The sequence below is a fragment of the Arabidopsis thaliana genome, chromosome 5, assembly GCF_000001735.4.
Source record: "Arabidopsis thaliana chromosome 5, partial sequence".
NCBI classification, from domain to species: Eukaryota; Viridiplantae; Streptophyta; class Magnoliopsida; order Brassicales; family Brassicaceae; genus Arabidopsis; species Arabidopsis thaliana.
Genome location: NC_003076.8, coordinates 1,010,759 through 1,032,078, shown reverse-complemented (window position 1 = coordinate 1,032,078; position 21,320 = coordinate 1,010,759). Strand labels below are relative to the sequence as shown.

At 35.3% G+C, this 21,320-nt stretch overlaps 6 protein-coding genes, 1 long non-coding RNA gene, 1 other non-coding gene and 1 pseudogene across 12 annotated transcripts; 6 read left to right on the top strand and 3 right to left on the bottom strand.

Annotated features, from left to right (window-relative positions):
- Positions 1-46: 46 nt before the first annotated feature.
- On the top strand, positions 47-515 carry AT5G03858 (annotated as a pseudogene). Its single transcript has one exon.
- Positions 227-1,643, bottom strand: AT5G00330. Its single transcript, NR_144121.1, has 2 exons — positions 1,149-1,643; positions 227-748 (listed from the first exon to the last, which is right to left on the bottom strand). It is a non-coding gene; the product is annotated as an uncharacterized misc_RNA (transcript).
- Positions 1,036-1,649, bottom strand: AT5G00940. The gene is made up of 2 exons (NR_142461.1): positions 1,425-1,649; positions 1,036-1,239 (listed from the first exon to the last, which is right to left on the bottom strand). It is a non-coding gene; the product is annotated as an other RNA (long non-coding RNA).
- A 1,298-nt stretch (positions 1,650-2,947) lies between these two features.
- AT5G03850 (Nucleic acid-binding, OB-fold-like protein) lies at positions 2,948-4,192 on the top strand. Its single transcript, NM_120466.3, has 2 exons — positions 2,948-3,026; positions 3,342-4,192. The coding sequence occupies exon 2, from the start codon at positions 3,343-3,345 to the stop codon at positions 3,535-3,537; it is 195 nt and encodes a 64-aa protein (NP_196005.1). The 5' UTR covers positions 2,948-3,026; position 3,342; the 3' UTR covers positions 3,538-4,192.
- Positions 4,193-6,206: 2,014 nt separating this feature from the next.
- Positions 6,207-7,579, top strand: TFL1 (PEBP (phosphatidylethanolamine-binding protein) family protein). The gene is made up of 4 exons (NM_120465.3): positions 6,207-6,492; positions 6,703-6,764; positions 6,971-7,011; positions 7,099-7,579. Exons 1-4 carry the CDS (start codon positions 6,283-6,285, stop codon positions 7,317-7,319), a joined length of 534 nt encoding a protein of 177 aa, NP_196004.1. The 5' UTR covers positions 6,207-6,282; the 3' UTR covers positions 7,320-7,579.
- A 4,039-nt stretch (positions 7,580-11,618) lies between these two features.
- On the bottom strand, positions 11,619-13,745 carry AT5G03830 (CDK inhibitor P21 binding protein). Of its 3 annotated transcripts, none has more exons than NM_001342735.1 (8): positions 13,639-13,741; positions 13,284-13,438; positions 13,121-13,197; positions 12,907-13,038; positions 12,487-12,696; positions 12,201-12,391; positions 12,057-12,113; positions 11,619-11,989 (listed from the first exon to the last, which is right to left on the bottom strand). In NM_001342735.1, the coding sequence occupies exons 2-8, from the start codon at positions 13,411-13,413 to the stop codon at positions 11,950-11,952; spliced, it is 837 nt and encodes a 278-aa protein (NP_001318475.1). In that variant the 5' UTR covers positions 13,414-13,438; positions 13,639-13,741; the 3' UTR covers positions 11,619-11,949. The 3 variants fall into 3 exon arrangements, with proteins under 3 accessions (NP_001318475.1, NP_196003.2, NP_001330821.1); NM_120464.2 differs by having other exon boundaries at positions 13,284-13,424; NM_001342736.1 differs by having other exon boundaries at positions 13,284-13,745.
- Positions 13,746-14,564: 819 nt separating this feature from the next.
- On the top strand, positions 14,565-16,493 carry AT5G03820 (GDSL-like Lipase/Acylhydrolase family protein). Of its 2 annotated transcripts, NM_001342734.1 has the most exons (6): positions 14,565-14,740; positions 14,825-15,071; positions 15,170-15,300; positions 15,401-15,634; positions 15,723-15,984; positions 16,083-16,493. In NM_001342734.1, exons 1-6 carry the CDS (start codon positions 14,735-14,737, stop codon positions 16,274-16,276), a joined length of 1,074 nt encoding a protein of 357 aa, NP_001318474.1. In that variant the 5' UTR covers positions 14,565-14,734; the 3' UTR covers positions 16,277-16,493. The 2 variants fall into 2 exon arrangements, with proteins under 2 accessions (NP_001318474.1, NP_196002.2); NM_120463.3 differs by having other exon boundaries at positions 14,565-15,071.
- Positions 16,494-16,733: 240 nt separating this feature from the next.
- AT5G03810 (GDSL-like Lipase/Acylhydrolase family protein) lies at positions 16,734-18,140 on the top strand (the record flags this gene model as incomplete). The annotated part of the gene is made up of 5 exons (NM_120462.2): positions 16,734-16,977; positions 17,063-17,193; positions 17,288-17,521; positions 17,600-17,858; positions 17,947-18,140. The coding sequence occupies 5 exons, from the start codon at positions 16,734-16,736 to the stop codon at positions 18,138-18,140; spliced, it is 1,062 nt and encodes a 353-aa protein (NP_196001.2).
- Positions 18,141-18,400: 260 nt separating this feature from the next.
- EMB175 (Pentatricopeptide repeat (PPR) superfamily protein) lies at positions 18,401-21,313 on the top strand. The gene has a single exon (NM_120461.4). It carries the CDS (start codon positions 18,495-18,497, stop codon positions 21,183-21,185), a length of 2,691 nt encoding a protein of 896 aa, NP_196000.2. The 5' UTR covers positions 18,401-18,494; the 3' UTR covers positions 21,186-21,313.
- Positions 21,314-21,320: the final 7 nt, after the last annotated feature.

Here is a 21,320-nt window from a genome sequence, read left to right as displayed (position 1 = left end):
GATACACCAAAAGCAGAGCATTTGATTACATATAACAGTTTGGTAGGAGAGAAGAAGTCCTCATATGCTTGTGGAGTCATTGTACACTAAAGATATGGGGATGAGAAGCTGTCGGCTGGAACATTGGGGTGATCAATCCAAGTCTGCAAAATCCATAAACTAATTTCTCATTCCAAGTGAAATGCTTGTTCCTACAAAAGTGAAGCTTACAACTTTGTAGAGACAAGACTCTCCATTTTCTTTCCTAAGGAGATTTTTCAGCCGTTTGGAGCAGAGTCTATTAGTGGAGGACGAGAGCTGGTTTCAAAGCTCCGATGGTTTGCAGCCTTACATGAGTGTGACAGAGTCTGCAAGGGCAAAAGATGAGATCACTGAGCACACCAAGGCAACGTGTAGGGCTCATGGATTCTTTGTTTGATAACTACAAGAAGGATGGGCTCTGGTCTTCTTTTGTCTGTGAAAATAGTAAGATCAACAACGCTAAAAAGTCGTCCCTGACTACATATTAACATAATTTGTTAAATCTCGTCACTTTCTTTCTTTGGTTTTCTCTTTTGTTTTGTTTTTTGGGACACATATCTCATGTTCTTTATAGATAATGTTTATGAAGACTTTTTGGTGTTTGCTTCTGTTCATTCTGTTGTTGAGGTATTGTGGAAGCATCTTTATCAATGTGATTTTATTTGTTCAAACCATGAAAAAATCTTTAAGACTGCTATACTTTGGTTCTGTTCTTCTTAGCCCTGTTCTGCAAAACAATAGATCAACGTGATCAAAATGAGAAGCAATGCGTTAGTAGTAATACAATCAAAATACAATTTATAGGAGCGTATCAGCTAGTAAATGGAAATTTTTAATCCGTATAACGGCTAGATTATATATCACGGAACCAAAGGTTGGTCTGGACTTCCTAAGTGAAAGGGGAAAAAGGAAACTTGAGTCTAGCGGCTAGATTATCACCAAACCTCTAAGGTTTAACCCGAACCGTGTATAACGGCTAGATTGATTATCACCGAACCTAAGGTTGGTGTTTGCTCTGGAGTCTGGACTTAAACAAACCCTAAGTGAAAAGGAAAAAAGGAAACTTTGGGAAGAAAAAAAGGGAACTTGAGTCTCAATTCTTAAACATATAAGTTTTATAAATATACCTCGTTTCCTGTTATCTCCTCGAGTCTAAAGACGCAATTTCTCTGATTTCAATTCTCTTCTTCGAGATGATGATGCCCTGGTTCTTTCTTCTCCCTTCGTTTAAAAAGAATCATTCGTTGGTCTGGCCCAAGAAAAACTCATCATATATACAACGGCTCTCTGTTCTCTTAAAAAGCTATGAATAAGACGAGAGAGATCATACACACACAAGCATCACGTCGTCTCATATAAACGTCAGAGAGACATTCTTAATTTGTTTGCCTGTGATGATCTCACCGTAGAAACAGAGAGAAACGGAGGCGATTCGAAGGAGTTAGCGGCTTCAGGAGTCATGATGTTGGAGGTTCTCTCCGGAGACGGAGATGGCGACAGATTTAGGAGGTGGAGCGATCGTCGGAGATTGGGGGATTCGTTTTCCCGGTAAGGCGGTAACGGAAACAGATGATCACATGAGCGTGCTCTCAGAGGCCCAACAACAACAATTCCAGCCCATCAAACAATGACTAGCCCATTGCCAGGTTAATTCTCAACCATTTCTCTTCAAAGGTTTTTTTGCAAATTTTATTCAAGTTTTTGTTTAAAGTTAATTTTTTTCTTAGCATTTTTAATTTTTAAATAATAGAAATTTGGATGATAAATTACAATACGATGTGAGAACAAACCGGATTTTGGATCCCGTCGTTGATCGATAGCGATTCCAAATATTCAACTTGTTTTTACATTGTTTTATAGATTTATCATACAAATTTCTTTATTTAAAACTTTTTTATATAATTTTTAAGTTTTTTAAAATTTTAAATAATAGAAATTTGGATGATAAATTTACAATACGATGTGAGAACTAACCGGATTTTGGATCCCGTCATTGATCGTTAGCGATTCCAAATATTCAACTTGTTTTTGTATTGTTATGTAGATTTATCACACAATTTTTTTTTTTTTTTTTAAGTTTTTAAAAGTTTAAATAATAGAAATTTGGATGATAAATTTACAATACGATGTGAGAACTAACCGGATTTTGGATCCCGTCATTGATCGTTAGCGATTCTAAATATTCAACTTGTTTTTTTGCATTGTTATGTGGATCTATCATACAAGTTTCTTATTTGAAATTTATTTTTCTTATTATCTTTTTAGTTTTAGTTTTTAAAATTTTAAATAATAGAAATATGGATGATAAATTTACAATAGGATGTGAAAACTAACCGGATTTTGGATCCCGTCATAGATTGTTAGGATTCCAAATATTCAACTTGTTTTTACATTGTTATGTAGATTTATCATACAAGTTTTTTTATTTGAAATTTATTTTTCTTCGAAATTTTAAATAATAAAACATTGGATGATAAATTTAGAATACGACGTGAGAACTAATCAGATTCTAAATCTCGTCATTTGATTGTTAATGATTCTAAAAATTCAATTTGTCTTTTTACATTTATCATACAAATTTTTTAATTTGTTTTTTTTGTTATTCCAAAAATTCAACTTGTTTTTCTTAAATTAAAATTCAGTGATTAATTTTATCGTAAAGTGTAATTGAAACCAAAGAAAAATAAACCAAAGTAAATGAAAACGCCATCTTTAACGAAAAAAAAATGAAGAAGAAGAAGCAATGAAACAAATACAAAATTGATAAATTAAGCTTGGATTTGTAAATTAAACATAAAAGCATGGATTCGGTCAATCCAAATTATTGAACCGGCTGGGCGAAAACAAAATTAAAATAACTGAACTGATTCGGTTATTGAAAACCGAGTACCGAAATTAAGCAGGCCTATAAAATGCAAAGAAATCCCTTATTCTTTCGTCTCTGTAAAATTAGGGTTTTTGCCTCTCACGCTTATCGCCGCATCTCCGTCAACCTTCATCTACAGGTATCTTCATCGTTTACAAATCTTGTCTGTTGTATCTCGAATCGATTGCTATCTCTTGTACATTTTCTTCTGCTAAATCTGTCTTGTATCGAATCTGTTATTTGAAGTTAGCCCCTGTTTTCTTAGATAATTGAAACCCTAGTGTTGCTCCTGTTACGATGAGAAACTCTGAAGATTGAAACTTTCATAACAAGGAATTCTGATTGTGATAATCTCTGTAAAGTTGATTGCTTTACATGAAACTGTGTACTGATTGTGTATGCATTTGATTGATGTTTTAATGTGAATTTTCATGGTTTTGGTTGATTGAATCAGAATGGATTCTCAGATCAAGCACGCTGTGGTGGTTAAGGTCATGGGTAGGACTGGTTCAAGGGGTCAGGTTACTCAGGTTCGAGTGAAGTTTACCGACTCTGATCGTTACATCATGAGGAATGTTAAAGGACCAGTGAGGGAAGGTGATATCCTCACCTTGCTCGAGTCTGAGAGAGAAGCTAGGAGACTTCGTTGATCTTCTTCTTCATACTCCAAAATGCGGAAACAAGAAAACATTTGGTTATTTCTCTTTTGCTTTCTTTGATTGGATTAGTGGATTATGCATTTGGAGTCTTAATTTTGTTGTTGCTTTAAGACAATTGCTGCTGGATTTATAAGTTGTTTGGTATTCAAAATCTCTTCATCCCTTTTTTATATTGTTCATCAAGAATTTGCTCTATTCTCCATCTTGTTCTACCTGAATCATGTGTTTTGGGTTATGTTTATAACTTGGGTAAGCAGTGGTGTGGTCTTGCCATCGCCACAGATCTTGGATTCGTAGAAGAATGGTTATATTGGTTTGGTTTTTCCAATTGAAAATCGAAGCTTTAATCGAGTCCAAAATGTCTCTGAAATGTATCAACCAAAACTGATATAGGAAGCTACAAGGCTAAGATAAAATTTGAAAGCAAATATGTTTCTACCCTAATGTTTGAAATCTCTGCTTCAAATTAAAGTAGTACTCCAACCAGAGCAGCTAATACCTCATCAGAATCACTTTCTTCTACCCTGGTCCGTTCTGAGTCCAACCTTGATTTCATCCGTGGTGGTAAGAGTCTTAAGACTGTAGCGAGTGTAGACTTTAGTTTATTGATAACATCCCTACTTTGTCACCATAGTGACCAGGCTTCTCGTATTTGAGTTCTATGGCTCTTACTTGCCAAAAGAGCTTCCTTCGTCAAAGAGGTGTTTTGGGGTCGCCAAAGTTAATAACCAGAGGCCGGGGATAGAGAAGATTCTTTTGGGGGGGTTTGGGGTCGTGACTCATGTCGTAAGTTGTTGCTTGCTACATCTTTTGGATTAAGCTTCACCTAAGCTAAATAGCTAGTTGATACGTTGTCTACTTTTTTTTTTTTTTTGTCGTTGATACGTTGTCTACTTGTATTGAGCACATTGATGTTTCTCTTTTCTTTTTGAAAATTCGATTTATCTTTTTTTTTTTTTCTAAATTGTTAAAGGGTTGTCTTGTTTGGAGAATTTGTTGTAGACAACTTTATATAAGTTTGATATATTTTGCTTTGTGCCTTTATTCTGATTAATTACCAAATCTTAATAAAGCATCAATCAAGACTTTCTAATATAAGAAAATAAATAAATTATTATTTAGTGGAGAATCCATAATAAGTTAATAATCATTATATTCAATAGGACAAAACCTTTGGGTGTGTTTATATTAGTCTACGGATTTTCTGATTTGTATAACACTTTTGGTATTTCAGATTAATAGAGTATTATGGTTGAAATATGCATTCGTAAAATCTTCGGAAGTTTTAAGGTTTTGTAACTAATAATCATATATAGAATCCCAATTTGAAGAATCGGTTCTTCACGTTGGTTTTATTGATTCGATAAAAAGAAGTTTTTTTAAGAATCAATGCGACAATGCGTTGTCGTTCCACGAGCAAGGAGTCCCAAATCTGCGATATGTTTCTTTCAAATAGCCTCTGAGCTAGGCCTGGGCATTCAGTTTCGGTTCGGTTGCGCATGGTTTCGGTTATTTCGGTTATAGTAATATAAGAACCATTTGGATATTTGAGGAATTTTGGTTCGGTTCGGTTCGGATATCTTTCGGTTCGGTTCGGTTTGGATATTAAACTTGGTAACCATAAATAAACTAAAACCGAAATAACCGACTAAAAACCGAAACAACCAAAAAATTTGACCAATAACCGATATAGAACGTACGTAAAAAAGAGAAATATTCACAACTCACAAAGATGGTCCATACTCTCCATAATATTAAAACACCTGATTCACAACTCACGAAATTCAACTTGCAAACTAATAAAGAGAAAAACATAGTTAAGTGTCAATACATACTGTGATATATTATCTATCATACATATATGCTTTGGTTTTCATTTGGTTATCGGTTATTAACCTAACCGAAACCGAAACCGAAATCTAAGACATATAATATTCAACCGGTTATTTTAAGCTATCCAAACCTGAACCGAACCATGTTTTTCGGTTCGATTCGGTTCGGTTAATCGGTTAGCGGTTTTTTTGCCCAGGCCTACTCTGAGCAATAATTGTATCCGGAGTTGTAATAGAATCAAAGTACGATGAGAGTGTTTTTATGACAAATATCTTAATCTTGGCCAATTATATGTTCTACTGAAATTCTTTTTGAATTCATCGACCAGTGAGACTTAAAAATAGCTTTTTATTCGCCGAGGTATATATAGCTAGGAATTTTGTCGAAATTTAGACGTTAGTGGGTTTTGTTCTTCGTGACACAAAAGATATTCTATATATTAACGAAATCTAGCGATCGATATGGTATTTATATAAAGTCTTGGTCATAGATAGGGGTTGAAACTTGAAACCATGCATGATATGCCAATGTTGCTGAAGCAGTCAATGTTGCTGAAGAAGTCAAACGTAATTATATAGTGAATACCAAAAAAGTGATATTTCTTAATTCAATTAAATATAATTATAGTTTTAAATCACCTAAAATAAGTTACTTATTAAAACCCCCCAAATTTACTTTAATATAGTTGGTGTACATGTTTGAGAAAGCAAACAAAAAGAAAAAGAAAAAGAAAAAAAAAAGAGAAAGAGGTTAGTACACATAATTGGGAATTAATGTCTATTGATTCTTTTATCTTTCTCTCTCTCTCTAAGACGGAAAACCCCTATAAATAGATGTCTCGGTCGTCTCTTTGTCTCCCAAATCACTACAAATCTCTCTTTTCCTCTAAGTTAACAAAAGAAAATGGAGAATATGGGAACTAGAGTGATAGAGCCATTGATAATGGGGAGAGTGGTAGGAGATGTTCTTGATTTCTTCACTCCAACAACTAAGATGAATGTTAGTTATAACAAGAAGCAAGTCTCCAATGGCCATGAGCTCTTTCCTTCTTCTGTTTCCTCCAAGCCTAGGGTTGAGATCCATGGTGGTGATCTCAGATCCTTCTTCACTTTGGTAAATACATATATTTAAATTATTTTATAATAATGTTGGTTTTATTTATATTGTGCCAAAAAAAACCATATAAAACGTCTCACTTCCTTTTCCTCTTACAAGTTTTCCATTTCTAACTCAATAATCTTATAAATTGTAGCTTTAGTTTTTATCATTCCTTTTTCCAGTCTTTTTTTTTTAATGGTAAAACTCAACCGAAATGCAAAACAGGTGATGATAGACCCAGATGTTCCAGGTCCTAGTGACCCCTTTCTAAAAGAACACCTGCACTGGTACGTTTAATTTATTTATTCTTTCTTTTCATTTTGGGCCCATATTCCATATACATTGCATTTAAATCATTTCGTTATAACCCTAATAAAGTTTTTTTTGGGTGTAAGTTATATACATTTGAGTTGGTCAAAGATCTCCATCGCCATGAGTTCTCAGAACTTTTTCTGTAAAGTAATAATATTAGTATTGTTGAATGTTTCAATAGGATCGTTACAAACATTCCCGGCACAACAGATGCTACGTTTGGTAAGGCCTCTTCATGAATCTTGTAATTTAAATACTTATACATATATCATGTTATATAGAAATAAAAATATTTGCATTGTAATATAGGCAAAGAGGTGGTGAGCTATGAATTGCCAAGGCCAAGCATAGGGATACATAGGTTTGTGTTTGTTCTGTTCAGGCAGAAGCAAAGACGTGTTATCTTTCCTAATATCCCTTCGAGAGATCACTTCAACACTCGTAAATTTGCGGTCGAGTATGATCTTGGTCTCCCTGTCGCGGCCGTCTTCTTTAACGCACAAAGAGAAACCGCTGCACGCAAACGCTAGTTTCATGATTGTCATAAACTGCAAAAATGAAAGAAGAAAATTTGCATGTAATCTCATGTTTATTTGTGTTCTGAATTTCCGTACTCTGAATAAAAACTGCCAAAGATGAGTTGAATCCGAAATATCAATTGAGTTTACAGAAGTATTGATAACGATCTGTCGATTATCAGAATAAAAACTAGATTAATTGCATATCATGTTTAGCATTGTAATACTACAAAAATAGTAAACTCTTGATTAATTAATAAAATCTAAGTTGCTGTAGTATATAAATCATTAAATCCTCATACATGGCTTGATAGGTCACATCACATGTAGTGAACCTTATTATATGATAAACGTGGAGATACGGAAAAGGATAGTTAAACGATGAAAACTTTTTTTAGTTCTGGTCAAAGTGACAAGACCTTGATGACCATCTAAAATATGATCCTCTCCTCTTCTTACTCGGCGATCATATTCATATCTATTTTCACGGCTGGTATTGTGACAAACAACCACCTTTTATTTTCAAAAAAAAATCTAATAGGCATATGTATATTTCTCTATAGGGACCCTTTCTCTATATATATATTTATTACATTCCAAAATTCAACGTCAAAAATATAGATTTATTGGGTATAAATCCCTCACTAGCGTAGACATGTCCGCGGTAAACAAAAAATGTCTCTGCCTACAAACTATATAATTCGAAACATATTAGATAGAAAAGTCAGTCTTCAATAAAATATTTATTATATGTATATATGAGGTATGAGATATAGTTTTTTGTCAAGAGTTTTAAGAAAAAATATCTATATTCAACCGAATAACCATTAAATAACAAGTCTTAATCATTAAAATGCTTACAATATTTTCATATTTTTACTTAAGATTTTACTTTTTGCTACCTTGCAAGTTGCAAAAGTATAATTAAGTAATTAACAGTCTAGTTTTTGACAACAAGAAGAAATTAGCATTCTACATTGATTCAGTGTTCAAATGGAGAAAAGTTTTTTTTAAATGGATTGGCCATTTTGGGTGTATAAAGAATATAGTACAGCCTGAATGATAGACCCATCTTTGAGAAATGAGAGATGCAAGTGGGAAATATTAATTTCAACGGTAAACTCAAGAGAGATCACGTGTCATTAATTCAGTGGTTAGCGGCTAAGTACTGTTACAATTATCCTCAACGCCGACCAACTTCTGGTTCTCTACATGTATATTCGCTATCATATAAACAAATCTAGCAAAATACGACTAACTTAGTAACTTGTTTCGATTTTGTTAGATTACTATTACATAGTTTGGATTCTCGTTTATTAACAAATTACCAAATATCATAAACATTTTTCGTTCCAGCTCAATGACTAAAGGTATTGAAATCGAGTTTAAGTTCAATGTGGGTTTCAATCATTTTATTTTATTTTTGCTTAAGAATAGTCAAAGCAAAATTGATCAAAAACAAACTGGTTTTGGTTTCATTGTGAATTAAAAAAAAAAAGGGATAAGATAAGGGTTATCTACACATGTGCCATAACAAAATCTTATGTAATTATTGCTTCCAAGACTTCAGAGCTAAAATAAATAAAGAAAAAACTGAAGAAAAAACAAAGAAGTATATACAGTACACCTACGTAGGCAAATTGATTCGCTACCAAATCAAGGGCATGCAAAGACTTTAGGATTTGCCTGAAAAAGACACTGTGAACTAGAACATTATATAGAGTTTTAGGGTTTCAGTAACACATAATGTGCCTGTGTTGTGTTTAGCCACTTATGGTTATTTTCATAGCTAAATATTTTTCCAAAAGTGAAACACCATTTTTATTTATAAAATGACTGGCCCCTCGCGTTTGGTGTTATTACAAATCAACACGTGCTCTGTTCCATTCCATCCCTGATTTTACTCAAAATTTTGCTACATCTAAATATATTTCTTATTGCCAAAATTGAGATGGTGATTGGTGTCAGTATTTGGGTATGAATCGTTTTGAACTAAAAGTCTAAAACATTATGTAGAGTATTAGGGTTTCAGTAAAACATAATGTCCATGCGTTGTGTTTAACTACTTATGGTTGTTTTCATGGCTAAATATCTTTCCAACAGTAAAACACACTTTTTATAGCGTATTTTATTCATAAAATGAGTGGCCCTTGTTATTACCAATCAACACGTACTCGGTTCTGTTCCCTCCCTTCTTTCACTCAAAAATTTGCCTAATCTAAATATATTTGTCATTGCCAAAAATTAGTTTACTGTTTGGGTGTGAATCGCATCGAAATGCTCTTCGTATGTGTCATAAAATGAAACTGAAAATCGTTTTGAAATTCATAAATACGTATTTAAGAAAAATCGTTCAAACATATGATCTCTCTGCCAACTGCCAAGTACATGTATTATTTGCTTATACATAAAATTTAACTAAAACTCATTTGAAGATCATTTATATTCGTTTCATTTCTCTTTTCATCAAAAACCAAAAATAAAACAAAAAATCTAAAATCAAAAAACAAAACTGTCATGCAAAATAAAATATTGTTATAAATTTGATGTATCTGATTTATAATTTATGCAAACTCAAGTCTTGTCACAAGTAATTACTTTCTACATGTACGAGCATAGTTATTTCTTTTTCATTTCACGGTACACATTTTTTTTTTCACGGTACACATATAAATCACATCATTCAAATCACGCATTAACTAACGAATTATATCTACCGGTACATAGATTTATAAGTACATTAACATCTTCTATTTCACCGGTACGAAGCCGCAAACCTGGTGATTAACCAGCAGTGGAAATTATTAGCCGCCATACTTCGGTTTAGAACGACTCTCGAGGACAAACCAACATGCAATAACCTTACGATTAAAAGAGACGACCTGTCGTGTTGCATGTAGTAACAAAAAAAAAAAAGAGAAAGCAAGAAACATACTAACCCTTGGACCGAGTCTACTGGTCCTTCGTATAAACACATAAATTCTAATATTTTAAAAGTTTAGGGCTTTGTAACATAGAAAGGCTGTCTAAATTTGATTGGTTAACGTGTCGAAGAGTCGTGCTAGGTCCCCTCATGTGTTAAGGTTTGATCCTCGTATAATATATACTCACAACAAGTAACCAACATAAAGTGAGGAGGAGGTACATTTACACATACATGTAGACAAAGTAAATTCAATAATTTAACCAAAAAAAAAAAATTCTAATAAAAACAATTTCCATCTTTATAGCTAACCCATAATATTGTATTGCTGTTACAAAAAAAAGGCTATATGGATTTCAATCAATCCTCTTTTTTGTGGAAAATTTTGAGTTTCTTTTTAGGATCTAAAAATACTAACCAAAGTAAAACTGAAACGAATAATATGTTGTTGTTAGGGATAATTCTTCCAACAGTTTCATCTTCACAAGATCTCATTTTAATATCAATTTCGGATTGGTCCAGTTAGAACAATTTTATATACATATTTGATCATATCAGTTTTTGGTTTGGATTGGATAAAACGTGTGTTCATATTGTGTTACTATGTTGAGTTTTATGAGTTTTCAATTCAAAATTAATTTACAAGTAACTAGATTACCTATGTTTTGTGAATAAAATTAATCAAATCGTTCATCAGTTACAACTAAGAAATAAGAATTATGATTTGTATAACTATTTTCTATCCAATATTTTTTTTTAAAACATAAAGATTCTATGTAAACAAAAATAAATCATATATATGTTTTCTTATAAAAATATCTTCAAGTGGTAGGAGCTTCTTCTGCGATGCTTTTGTACTGCGAAAGCTGCAAAAAACATGTGTCTCTTTCTCCTTTTTCATTTTTTTCTGGTTTTACTTTCCTTTTTGTTTGTTTTCTTTTTTTTCTGTTGCAAATAACTTTGTATTCAAGCTCAAAGACTTTCTTTTGGAAGAGTCTATTTGTTACCAAAGTAAAAACATCACAAGCAAATTGTCTTTTGGGAGAGTCCAAGGGTTGACGAAGAGAGTAGATAACACATTTGCTGTTCACAATCTTGGTTCTGATTTACACAATCTAGCTCGAAATTTCTGGTTAACATGCATAGCTTTGAGATCATTTATACATAGCCAACTATATTGTTTATTCCCAATGATCACCACTGTATTCCAACGCGCTGTGATCCACTAACACATACTTGAGTATATTTTGTCAACACTACTGTTTCATCTTCTGAAAATGTCTCATTTGAGTATATCTATACACATACTTTTATAAGATAAATACAAAGTTTACACTAACTCGTGCATTTAACTTTAGTGTTATGAATCAAATAGACCAATCTACATCTGTTTCTAACTAAACTTCAACACTTACAATTAAGAATCATTGATAGCATTTCACACTGTTTCATATAAACCCTTGAGCAAAAAAAAAGAAAAGGTAGTAGACCAATGTTTCAGTTCCACTAATATGCAGGGGAAGAAAGCCTGAGAATGACAAAAAATAGCACTGTAATAACCTCATCAAAACTGGCAGAGATCTATAACAACTGACCGGTGAGCTGAATCTTTAAGAAGAAGAGATGTTCATTATTGTTCGTCAATGAGAGACTTCAACTTCTTTCTGAATTCAGGAATCTTTTGTGTCTCCACGACCAGCACTGACAATTCTTCAACTACTAGATTCGCCAATCGCCATTATAACCAAAGATTACAAACCTGAAACACTTGAATCAAATTTTTGTGATTCCAGGGAAAGTATGTTGGCATTAAAGAGATAACTTACCTCTTGAGATGTAACAAGCTGCGAGTACATAGGTAATATGAATGACCAAGAGCTAAGCTGCAATACATTTTGTAACACATGTTTAGGGTATAACTTTTTTTGCTAACAGACGGGAAGTCGAGTAGGTAATGTGAGAATAAGTACCTCGAGAAAAATTTCATCTTCAGGCTTAAGTTATATTGTTCCTCGTTCTCTTCTTCACCACGACATTGTTGAAACAAGAAAGAGAATTCGAGAACCGGAAAAAATAACCTTACCAGAACACTTACCTTGTAGATCTTAGCGATTAGAATATATGACTTGAAGCGGAATGACCCTCGAAGCTCTTCTGTAGGCTGTAAACAGAAACTTACAAATTGATAAATTTCGAAGATCTTTAATTTGCTCATAAGAAAAGAATTTGCCTAAACTTAACTTTGAAAGATCAAACCTCGTCTTCAGTGGCCCATGAGACTTCGTCGAACAATCCATCATATAGTGGAGGAAGGAGTTGTAGAGGAAGATTCATCACTCTTTGAGAGACCAATAAACCAACATCTTTGGCCTTTTTCTCTAAGAGTAGTTCTAGATCACTCGCTACATTCTTCTCCGAACAAACTTTAAGAAGAAACTCTTTTAGCTCTCTAAAGCACTTATTCTCCTGAACACACAAAAAAAGATCATTCGGTTGTTAATAGATTGCTCACCATAAGCATAATAGCAAATACGAATAAACACCTTTGAACATCATTTAATACTTCAACAAGCTTAACAAGCAAATGAAATCATATACACAGCACATGATCAAGTCGATCATTAAGCATATATAAATGTAAAGTTCACTTAATAGAGGTGAGTCTACATGACTTGCCTTGTATCTTGCCAAGTTAAGAGCAGTGATAAGAGCAAATAATGCCTCATCCTCATCATCTGCTACTTTTACCACAGTTCCTAACGCTGTTTGATTCAGTATCAAATCCACAAAACCTGCTTGGACATCTCCCTTCAAAGATCAAACAACGAATTAAAACGTAACAAAAAGATAAAAGAAATCAATAGCAGAGTAACTTCACGAAATCGGTTACCTGAGAGTCTTCTTCATCAGAGGATTCCAACGATGATTTCTCTTTCCCTTTCTTAGACAAATTATGGAACTTTTCATCTACAAAGTTAAGAATGAGACATACTCATCAAGTCGCTACGATGTTCTGTCTAGAGAAAGTCTCAATCTTTGAGGTTACTACTAACCAAAAGACATATCCGGAAGAGGCAATTTACGTCTAGCCGTTGAAGCAAAGGCAAGAGAACGTATAAACGATGAAAATGCTAAAGGTTTATACTTTGACAATCTTCTTCTCCCTGATGGCCTTCTAGGCATCTATTCAATTACTTCAATTCGAAAACTAAACAACATTTCAGGCTAATTCACCAAAACCTATGCAAAGTGTGTCCCTAATCTATGAATTGAAGATAGTAATCTTAGTTCATAAGAGAACAGAGTATGAATAGCAAAACTGATTCACTGGACTAGTTCTACGAGAATCGAAATTGATTTGGAATTGGATTGAGATTGGAAACCTTATTTGGTTCTCGTGGAACTTACCGACGGTGGAGCGAGTTGACACCGGTAAGAGAGAATCGGCGACGACTGGGGATAGACGAGAGAAGTGAACTAAGGAAACGGGACGAAACCGAATGGTTCAGTTAAATCAGTCCATACCGGATTTTTTTCTTAATCCATCGTATCGGTTCGGATTGACTGTAAACCCGATCTCTGTTCTTTCCAAATCAAAGCCCACTTTACCCAATTGGGGCCTGAACCGGAAAAAGTGGTCATGCAACAGTAACCCAACAGCTAAGGTTTGGTGTTAATGGCTTTGAGAAGTCAGTGTGTGTATTCAAAGATTACTGTAATAATATTCACATGGTCAAAACCAGTTTTACTGCTCATATTTTGAATAATGTAGCTCTCATCAACTCGTTTAATATACTATGACAAATTAATTTTTAATACTTTTATCCTATCTATATGCTGATGCTTAGAGACGATCAATCTTAATTATTGGTTGTCATATTGATCAATAATATATAAAGTGCACTTTACTCTGTTTATATAAATTCATATTTACTTTATAGTTGTGAGTTGTAAAAATAACGAAAAAATGGAGCTTAGCAACTTATTATGTTTATAACGAAACAATAGATCTATAAACCAAAAAACTTGAAAGCATATTAATGGATAACCGAAAAAAAAGGATAACCGAATTCAGTCTATATACTCGACGTAAGCAAATTAGAATTTTGGTTTCATTAATTAGGTCTAGACAAAAAGGAGATGACGTAGGACGAGTCTCAAGAAAGAAAACAATAAAGGTTTGTTGAATTTAGGAAGTAAAAGTTAAGTGAAACTTAGTTTCATTCACATGTTTTAGCATGTGATCTCTTTGTATATCGTTTGACTAAACCCAACGAATGATAAACTGTTTAACAAAAAAAAAAAAAAAAAAAACCTATTTAACAAATGAGTCCCGAAATAGTTATAAAACCAAAAAAAAAAAAATCCTTTAATTTGTTTGTTGTGATTGCATGAAAAATGTGAGAGGTGTCGTATGTCCTCTTGTGGATGAATTGCGTGTTAAGGTCTACCATCTTTAAATTCCAATACGACGTTACTACCGAAGCATGCAAGCTTCAAACAAATGAATGTAATTTCCTTAATCTATCTTCCTTTAAAACCCTATCTCTTCACTCACTCCTATCTCTATCTTTTACTACATTATTTCAAACAGAAAATGAAGATGTTTATTATAATGTTGATGACCTTTTCGGTTATCGCCTGTTTCTACGCCGGCGTTGGGACCGGTGAGCCACTTGTACCGGCTCTAATCATAATGGGAGATTCAGTTGTCGATGCCGGCAACAACAACCGCCTCAATACCCTCATCAAAGCCAATTTTCCTCCCTATGGACGTGACTTCTTAGCCCACAATGCCACTGGCCGTTTCTCTAACGGAAAACTTGCCACAGACTTTACCGGTTCGAACCAGCCTAATTCACTATTTACGTTATAGTACGTACCATCTATATATATCATTTCATTTAATTTCCTTAGGCTTTTGTTTGTTGTTGAGCAGCTGAGAGTTTAGGGTTCACTTCTTACCCGGTGCCGTATCTTAGCCAAGAAGCTAATGGGACAAATCTGTTAACCGGAGCCAATTTCGCCTCTGGTGCTTCCGGTTATGACGACGGAACTGCCATATTTTACGTAACTAATTAACTCCTCCTCAACCATGTTTAATCCGGCTATTAAGTTAGTCAAACCGGAATACTTAATAACATTTTATGGTTTCATCATATTATTGTAGAATGCAATAACATTGAACCAACAGCTGAAAAACTACAAAGAGTACCAAAACAAGGTGACAAACATTGTTGGAAGCGAAAGAGCAAATAAAATATTCTCAGGCGCGATTCATCTTCTAAGCACGGGATCAAGCGATTTTCTTCAAAGCTATTACATCAACCCGATCCTTAACCGGATATTCACGCCTGATCAATACTCAGATCGTCTCATGAAACCCTATTCCACCTTTGTCCAAGTAACTTAACCAACACCACACCGTACCTATCTTTAACTTTTCCGGTTTACTCTAAACCGATGGTCCAATCCTTTTTTTGTTTTGGCAGAATTTGTATGATTTAGGAGCTAGAAAGATTGGAGTGACGACGTTACCGCCATTGGGTTGTTTACCGGCGGCGATAACCTTGTTTGGTGAAACCGGGAACAATAATACCTGCGTGGAAAGACTAAACCAGGATGCGGTTTCCTTCAATACCAAACTCAACAACACGTCTATGAACTTAACCAACAATCTTCCCGGTCTGAAATTGGTCGTCTTTGACATCTATAATCCTCTCTTAAACATGGCCATGAACCCTGTCGAGAATGGTACGATTTCTATCAAACCGCAACTTTATTTAACGACTAACACCGACACTTTAATTTCTCGTTTTAAATATTTCAATTTTTTATATTTTTGAACGTAGGGTTTTTTGAATCAAGAAGAGCATGTTGTGGAACCGGAACAGTGGAAACGTCGTTTCTATGTAATGCAAGATCGGTGGGTACATGTTCGAATGCTACGAATTACGTGTTTTGGGATGGTTTTCATCCATCCGAAGCAGCCAATCGTGTTATCGCAAATAATCTTCTTGTCCAAGGAATACCCCTCATCTCTTAAACCTAAGTTTATTCCAAAACATTGATTCAGATAGTTAAGATGTTATATGATCAAACAAAACACAGAAAAAAGATATAATGAAAACTATTCTTGATATAAACAAACAAAGATAAGGGAAAGTTAGTTTCTTTCACATGATTTAGCATGTGATCTCTTCGTGTCGCGTTTGACTAAACCCAACGAATTAATGATAATCTAATTAACAAATGAGTCCCGAAATAGTAAAAAGAAAAATCTTTTGTTTCTTGTTATTGCATGAATAGTGTGAGAGGTAACGTATGTCATCTTTAAATTCGAATACGACGACGTTACTACCGAAGCATGGCTTCAAACAAACTAAAAGTTTATCTTCTTTTTCAAGCAACTTCCTTTAATCTCTCTTCCTATAAAACCCTAATCATTCACGACTTCTTCGTACTCAGTCCTCTCAAAATCTTTTACTGCATTCAAACAGAAAATGAAGATGTTTATTACAATGTCGATGTGCTTATCGGTTATCGCCTGTTTCTACGCCGGCGTTGGGACCGGTGAGACACTTGTACCGGCTCTAATCATAATGGGAGATTCAGTTGTTGATGCCGGTAACAACAACCACCGTATTACCCTCGTCAAAGCCAATTTTCCTCCCTACGGACGTGACTTCGTCGCCCACAGTGCAACTGGCCGTTTCTCTAACGGAAAACTTGCCACAGACTTTACCGGTTCGAACCAGCCTAGCTAATTCACATTATAGTACAATCTATCATGCATTTCCTTTTTCCTTAAAATTTGTTTGTTGTTGAGCAGCTGAGAATTTAGGGTTTACATCTTACCCGGTGGCTTACCTTAGCCAAGAAGCAAATGAGACAAATTTGTTAACCGGAGCCAATTTCGCATCTGGAGCTTCCGGTTTTGACGACGCAACTGCCATATTTTACGTAACTAATTAATCTCCTCAAGCCTGTTTAATGTAGCTATATATTAAGTTAGTAATAAATAACATTGATATGGTCTTATCGATCATTATTGTAGAATGCAATAACATTGAGCCAGCAGCTGAAAAACTACAAAGAGTACCAAAACAAGGTGACGAACATTGTGGGAAAAGAAAGAGCAAATGAGATATTCTCAGGTGCAATTCATCTTCTAAGCACAGGATCAAGCGATTTTCTTCAAAGTTATTACATCAATCCGATCCTTAACCGGATTTTCACGCCTGATCAATACTCAGATCATCTCTTGAGATCCTATTCCACCTTTGTCCAAGTAACTTAACCAACACTACAACGCACCAAGTTTTAATTTTACCGGTTTACTCTCTAAACCGGTTTTCTTTTTTGGCAGAATTTGTATGGTTTAGGGGCTAGGAGGATTGGAGTGACGACGTTACCGCCATTAGGTTGTTTACCAGCAGCGATAACCCTGTTTGGTGGGGTCGGGAACAATATGTGCGTGGAAAGACTAAACCAGGATGCAGTTTCCTTCAATACGAAACTCAACAACACGTCTATTAACTTAACCAACAATCTTCCCGGTCTGAAGTTGGTCGTCTTTGACATCTATAATCCTCTATTGAACATGGTCATAAACCCTGTCGAGTATGGTACGGTATTTTGACATTTCGACTAACACCTACATTCTTTTTTTTTGTTCCCATTAATATCTTTTGTTAATGGTTTTTTAAACTGTAGGGTTTTTCGAATCAAGAAGGGCTTGTTGTGGAACGGGTACAATGGAAACTTCGTTCCTATGTAATGCATTGTCGGTGGGTACATGCTCGAATGCTACGAATTACGTGTTTTGGGATGGTTTTCATCCATCCGAGGCAGCCAATCGTGTTATCGCAAATAATCTTCTTGTCCAAGGAATACCCCTCATCTCTTAAACCTAACTTTATTCCAAAACATTGACTCAAACAGTCAAAAATATGAATATATGATGAAAATATATCCTAGATCGTTATATAGTTCAATGAATGGTTGGAGATTATTAACTAAAGGTTTGGTTTGGAAATTATTGCTTTCTTTAATAAATAAATTTGTAAATAAATAATTTCAGTTACGGGGATATTTGATCATATCAATAGTAAAGAGCGAAATGTATATATTTCCCACTAATATAGGGACCTTAAATAAATTGCTTGATTACAAAAATGGTCCTTCTCTTCTGAAGTAAATAGAACAAGTGAGAAAGGTTTATCCATGGCGATTTAGGCGCCCAAAAGCTCAAAAATTCATTCATGTCCACCGTTAATCATCACTGCCTCCTCAATTTTCCTCATATCCCACCTTCAATTCCTCCGAATCATCGTCCCAAACTTCTTTCTTCTCTCTCCCTCTATCGAAAACCAGAACGCCTCTTTGCTCTCTCTGCGTCTCTGTCTCTTTCACCAGCAACAATCCATGAATGTTCTTCTTCCTCATCTTCTTCTTCTTCATCGTTCGATAAAGAAGAAACGGAAGACATTGAATCTGTTATTGATGGGTTTTTCTATCTGCTTCGATTGTCTGCTCAATACCACGACGTCGAGGTAACAAAAGCTGTGCACGCTTCGTTTCTTAAGCTCAGAGAAGAAAAAACCCGTCTTGGAAATGCCCTTATCTCTACTTATCTCAAACTTGGTTTCCCTCGTGAAGCTATTCTCGTCTTCGTGTCTCTGTCTTCGCCAACGGTGGTTTCTTACACAGCTCTTATCTCGGGTTTCTCAAGGTTAAACCTTGAAATTGAGGCTCTTAAGGTTTTCTTCAGGATGAGAAAAGCAGGTCTTGTTCAGCCGAATGAGTATACTTTTGTAGCGATTTTGACTGCTTGCGTGAGAGTTTCCCGATTCTCGCTTGGGATTCAGATTCATGGATTGATAGTTAAATCAGGGTTTTTGAATTCTGTGTTTGTTAGTAATTCGCTGATGAGTTTGTATGATAAGGATTCTGGGTCTTCGTGTGATGATGTGCTTAAGTTGTTCGATGAAATTCCTCAGAGAGATGTGGCGTCTTGGAACACTGTGGTTTCGAGTTTAGTGAAAGAGGGCAAGTCTCATAAAGCTTTCGATTTGTTTTATGAGATGAATAGAGTCGAAGGATTTGGAGTTGATAGTTTTACGCTTTCAACGCTTTTGAGCTCTTGTACTGATTCTAGTGTCTTATTGAGAGGTAGAGAACTCCATGGTCGTGCAATTAGGATAGGGTTGATGCAGGAGTTGAGTGTGAACAACGCTCTGATTGGGTTTTATTCTAAATTTTGGGATATGAAAAAGGTAGAGAGTTTATACGAGATGATGATGGCGCAAGATGCTGTTACTTTCACGGAGATGATCACAGCTTACATGTCATTTGGAATGGTGGATTCCGCTGTTGAGATATTCGCGAATGTAACTGAAAAAAACACTATTACGTATAATGCGCTCATGGCTGGGTTCTGTAGAAATGGCCATGGCTTGAAGGCACTAAAATTATTCACTGATATGCTGCAGAGAGGTGTTGAGTTGACGGATTTTAGTTTAACAAGCGCTGTTGATGCTTGTGGTTTAGTTTCAGAGAAGAAAGTAAGCGAACAGATTCACGGGTTTTGTATTAAGTTTGGAACTGCTTTCAACCCTTGTATCCAGACTGCATTGCTTGATATGTGCACAAGGTGTGAAAGGATGGCAGATGCTGAGGAGATGTTTGACCAATGGCCTTCTAATCTCGATAGCTCGAAAGCAACGACGTCTATAATCGGTGGTTACGCTCGGAATGGCTTACCTGATAAGGCTGTATCGCTATTCCATCGCACTCTCTGTGAACAGAAGTTGTTTTTAGATGAAGTTTCGTTGACTTTGATTCTTGCGGTCTGCGGGACATTAGGTTTTCGGGAAATGGGTTATCAGATCCATTGCTATGCTCTTAAAGCTGGGTACTTTTCTGATATAAGCTTGGGAAATTCTTTGATTAGCATGTACGCGAAATGTTGTGACTCAGATGATGCCATAAAGATTTTCAACACTATGCGAGAACATGATGTTATTTCTTGGAACAGCTTGATTTCTTGCTACATCCTTCAAAGAAATGGTGATGAGGCACTGGCTCTATGGTCGAGGATGAATGAGAAAGAGATCAAGCCTGACATAATCACCCTCACTCTTGTTATTTCTGCATTTCGGTATACAGAGTCAAATAAGCTTAGTAGCTGCCGTGATCTGTTTCTCTCCATGAAGACTATCTATGACATTGAACCAACGACTGAACATTACACTGCATTCGTCCGTGTTCTTGGTCATTGGGGTCTTCTTGAAGAAGCGGAAGACACAATAAACTCAATGCCGGTTCAGCCCGAGGTCTCTGTTTTGAGAGCTCTGCTTGATAGCTGCAGAATACATTCAAACACAAGCGTTGCGAAACGAGTAGCAAAGCTTATACTATCTACAAAGCCAGAAACCCCGTCTGAGTACATCCTCAAATCCAACATCTACTCAGCTTCCGGATTCTGGCATCGCTCTGAAATGATAAGAGAGGAAATGCGGGAAAGAGGTTACCGGAAACATCCTGCTAAAAGCTGGATAATCCATGAGAACAAAATACATTCCTTTCACGCGCGTGACACATCCCACCCGCAAGAGAAAGACATATACAGGGGATTGGAGATACTGATAATGGAATGTCTGAAAGTTGGATACGAACCAAACACAGAGTATGTTCTTCAGGAGGTTGATGAGTTTATGAAGAAGAGTTTCTTGTTTCACCACAGCGCGAAACTCGCAGTGACTTATGGAATTCTCTCGAGCAATACTCGGGGCAAGCCGGTTCGGGTTATGAAGAACGTAATGCTCTGTGGTGATTGCCACGAGTTCTTCAAGTATATTTCAGTTGTGGTAAAAAGAGAGATAGTTTTGAGAGATTCCTCAGGGTTTCATCATTTTGTGAATGGCAAGTGTTCTTGTAGAGATCTGTGGTGAATCGACCAAGACCCTTAGTTTTTGTAATGTTTTCTTTTATAAATTCGTAAGTTGTTAATACGAGAGTTTTGGTTCTGATAGCTACATAGTCCATTCAAAGTTTCAAATAAAAAAGCATTGCAAACGCATAGCAAA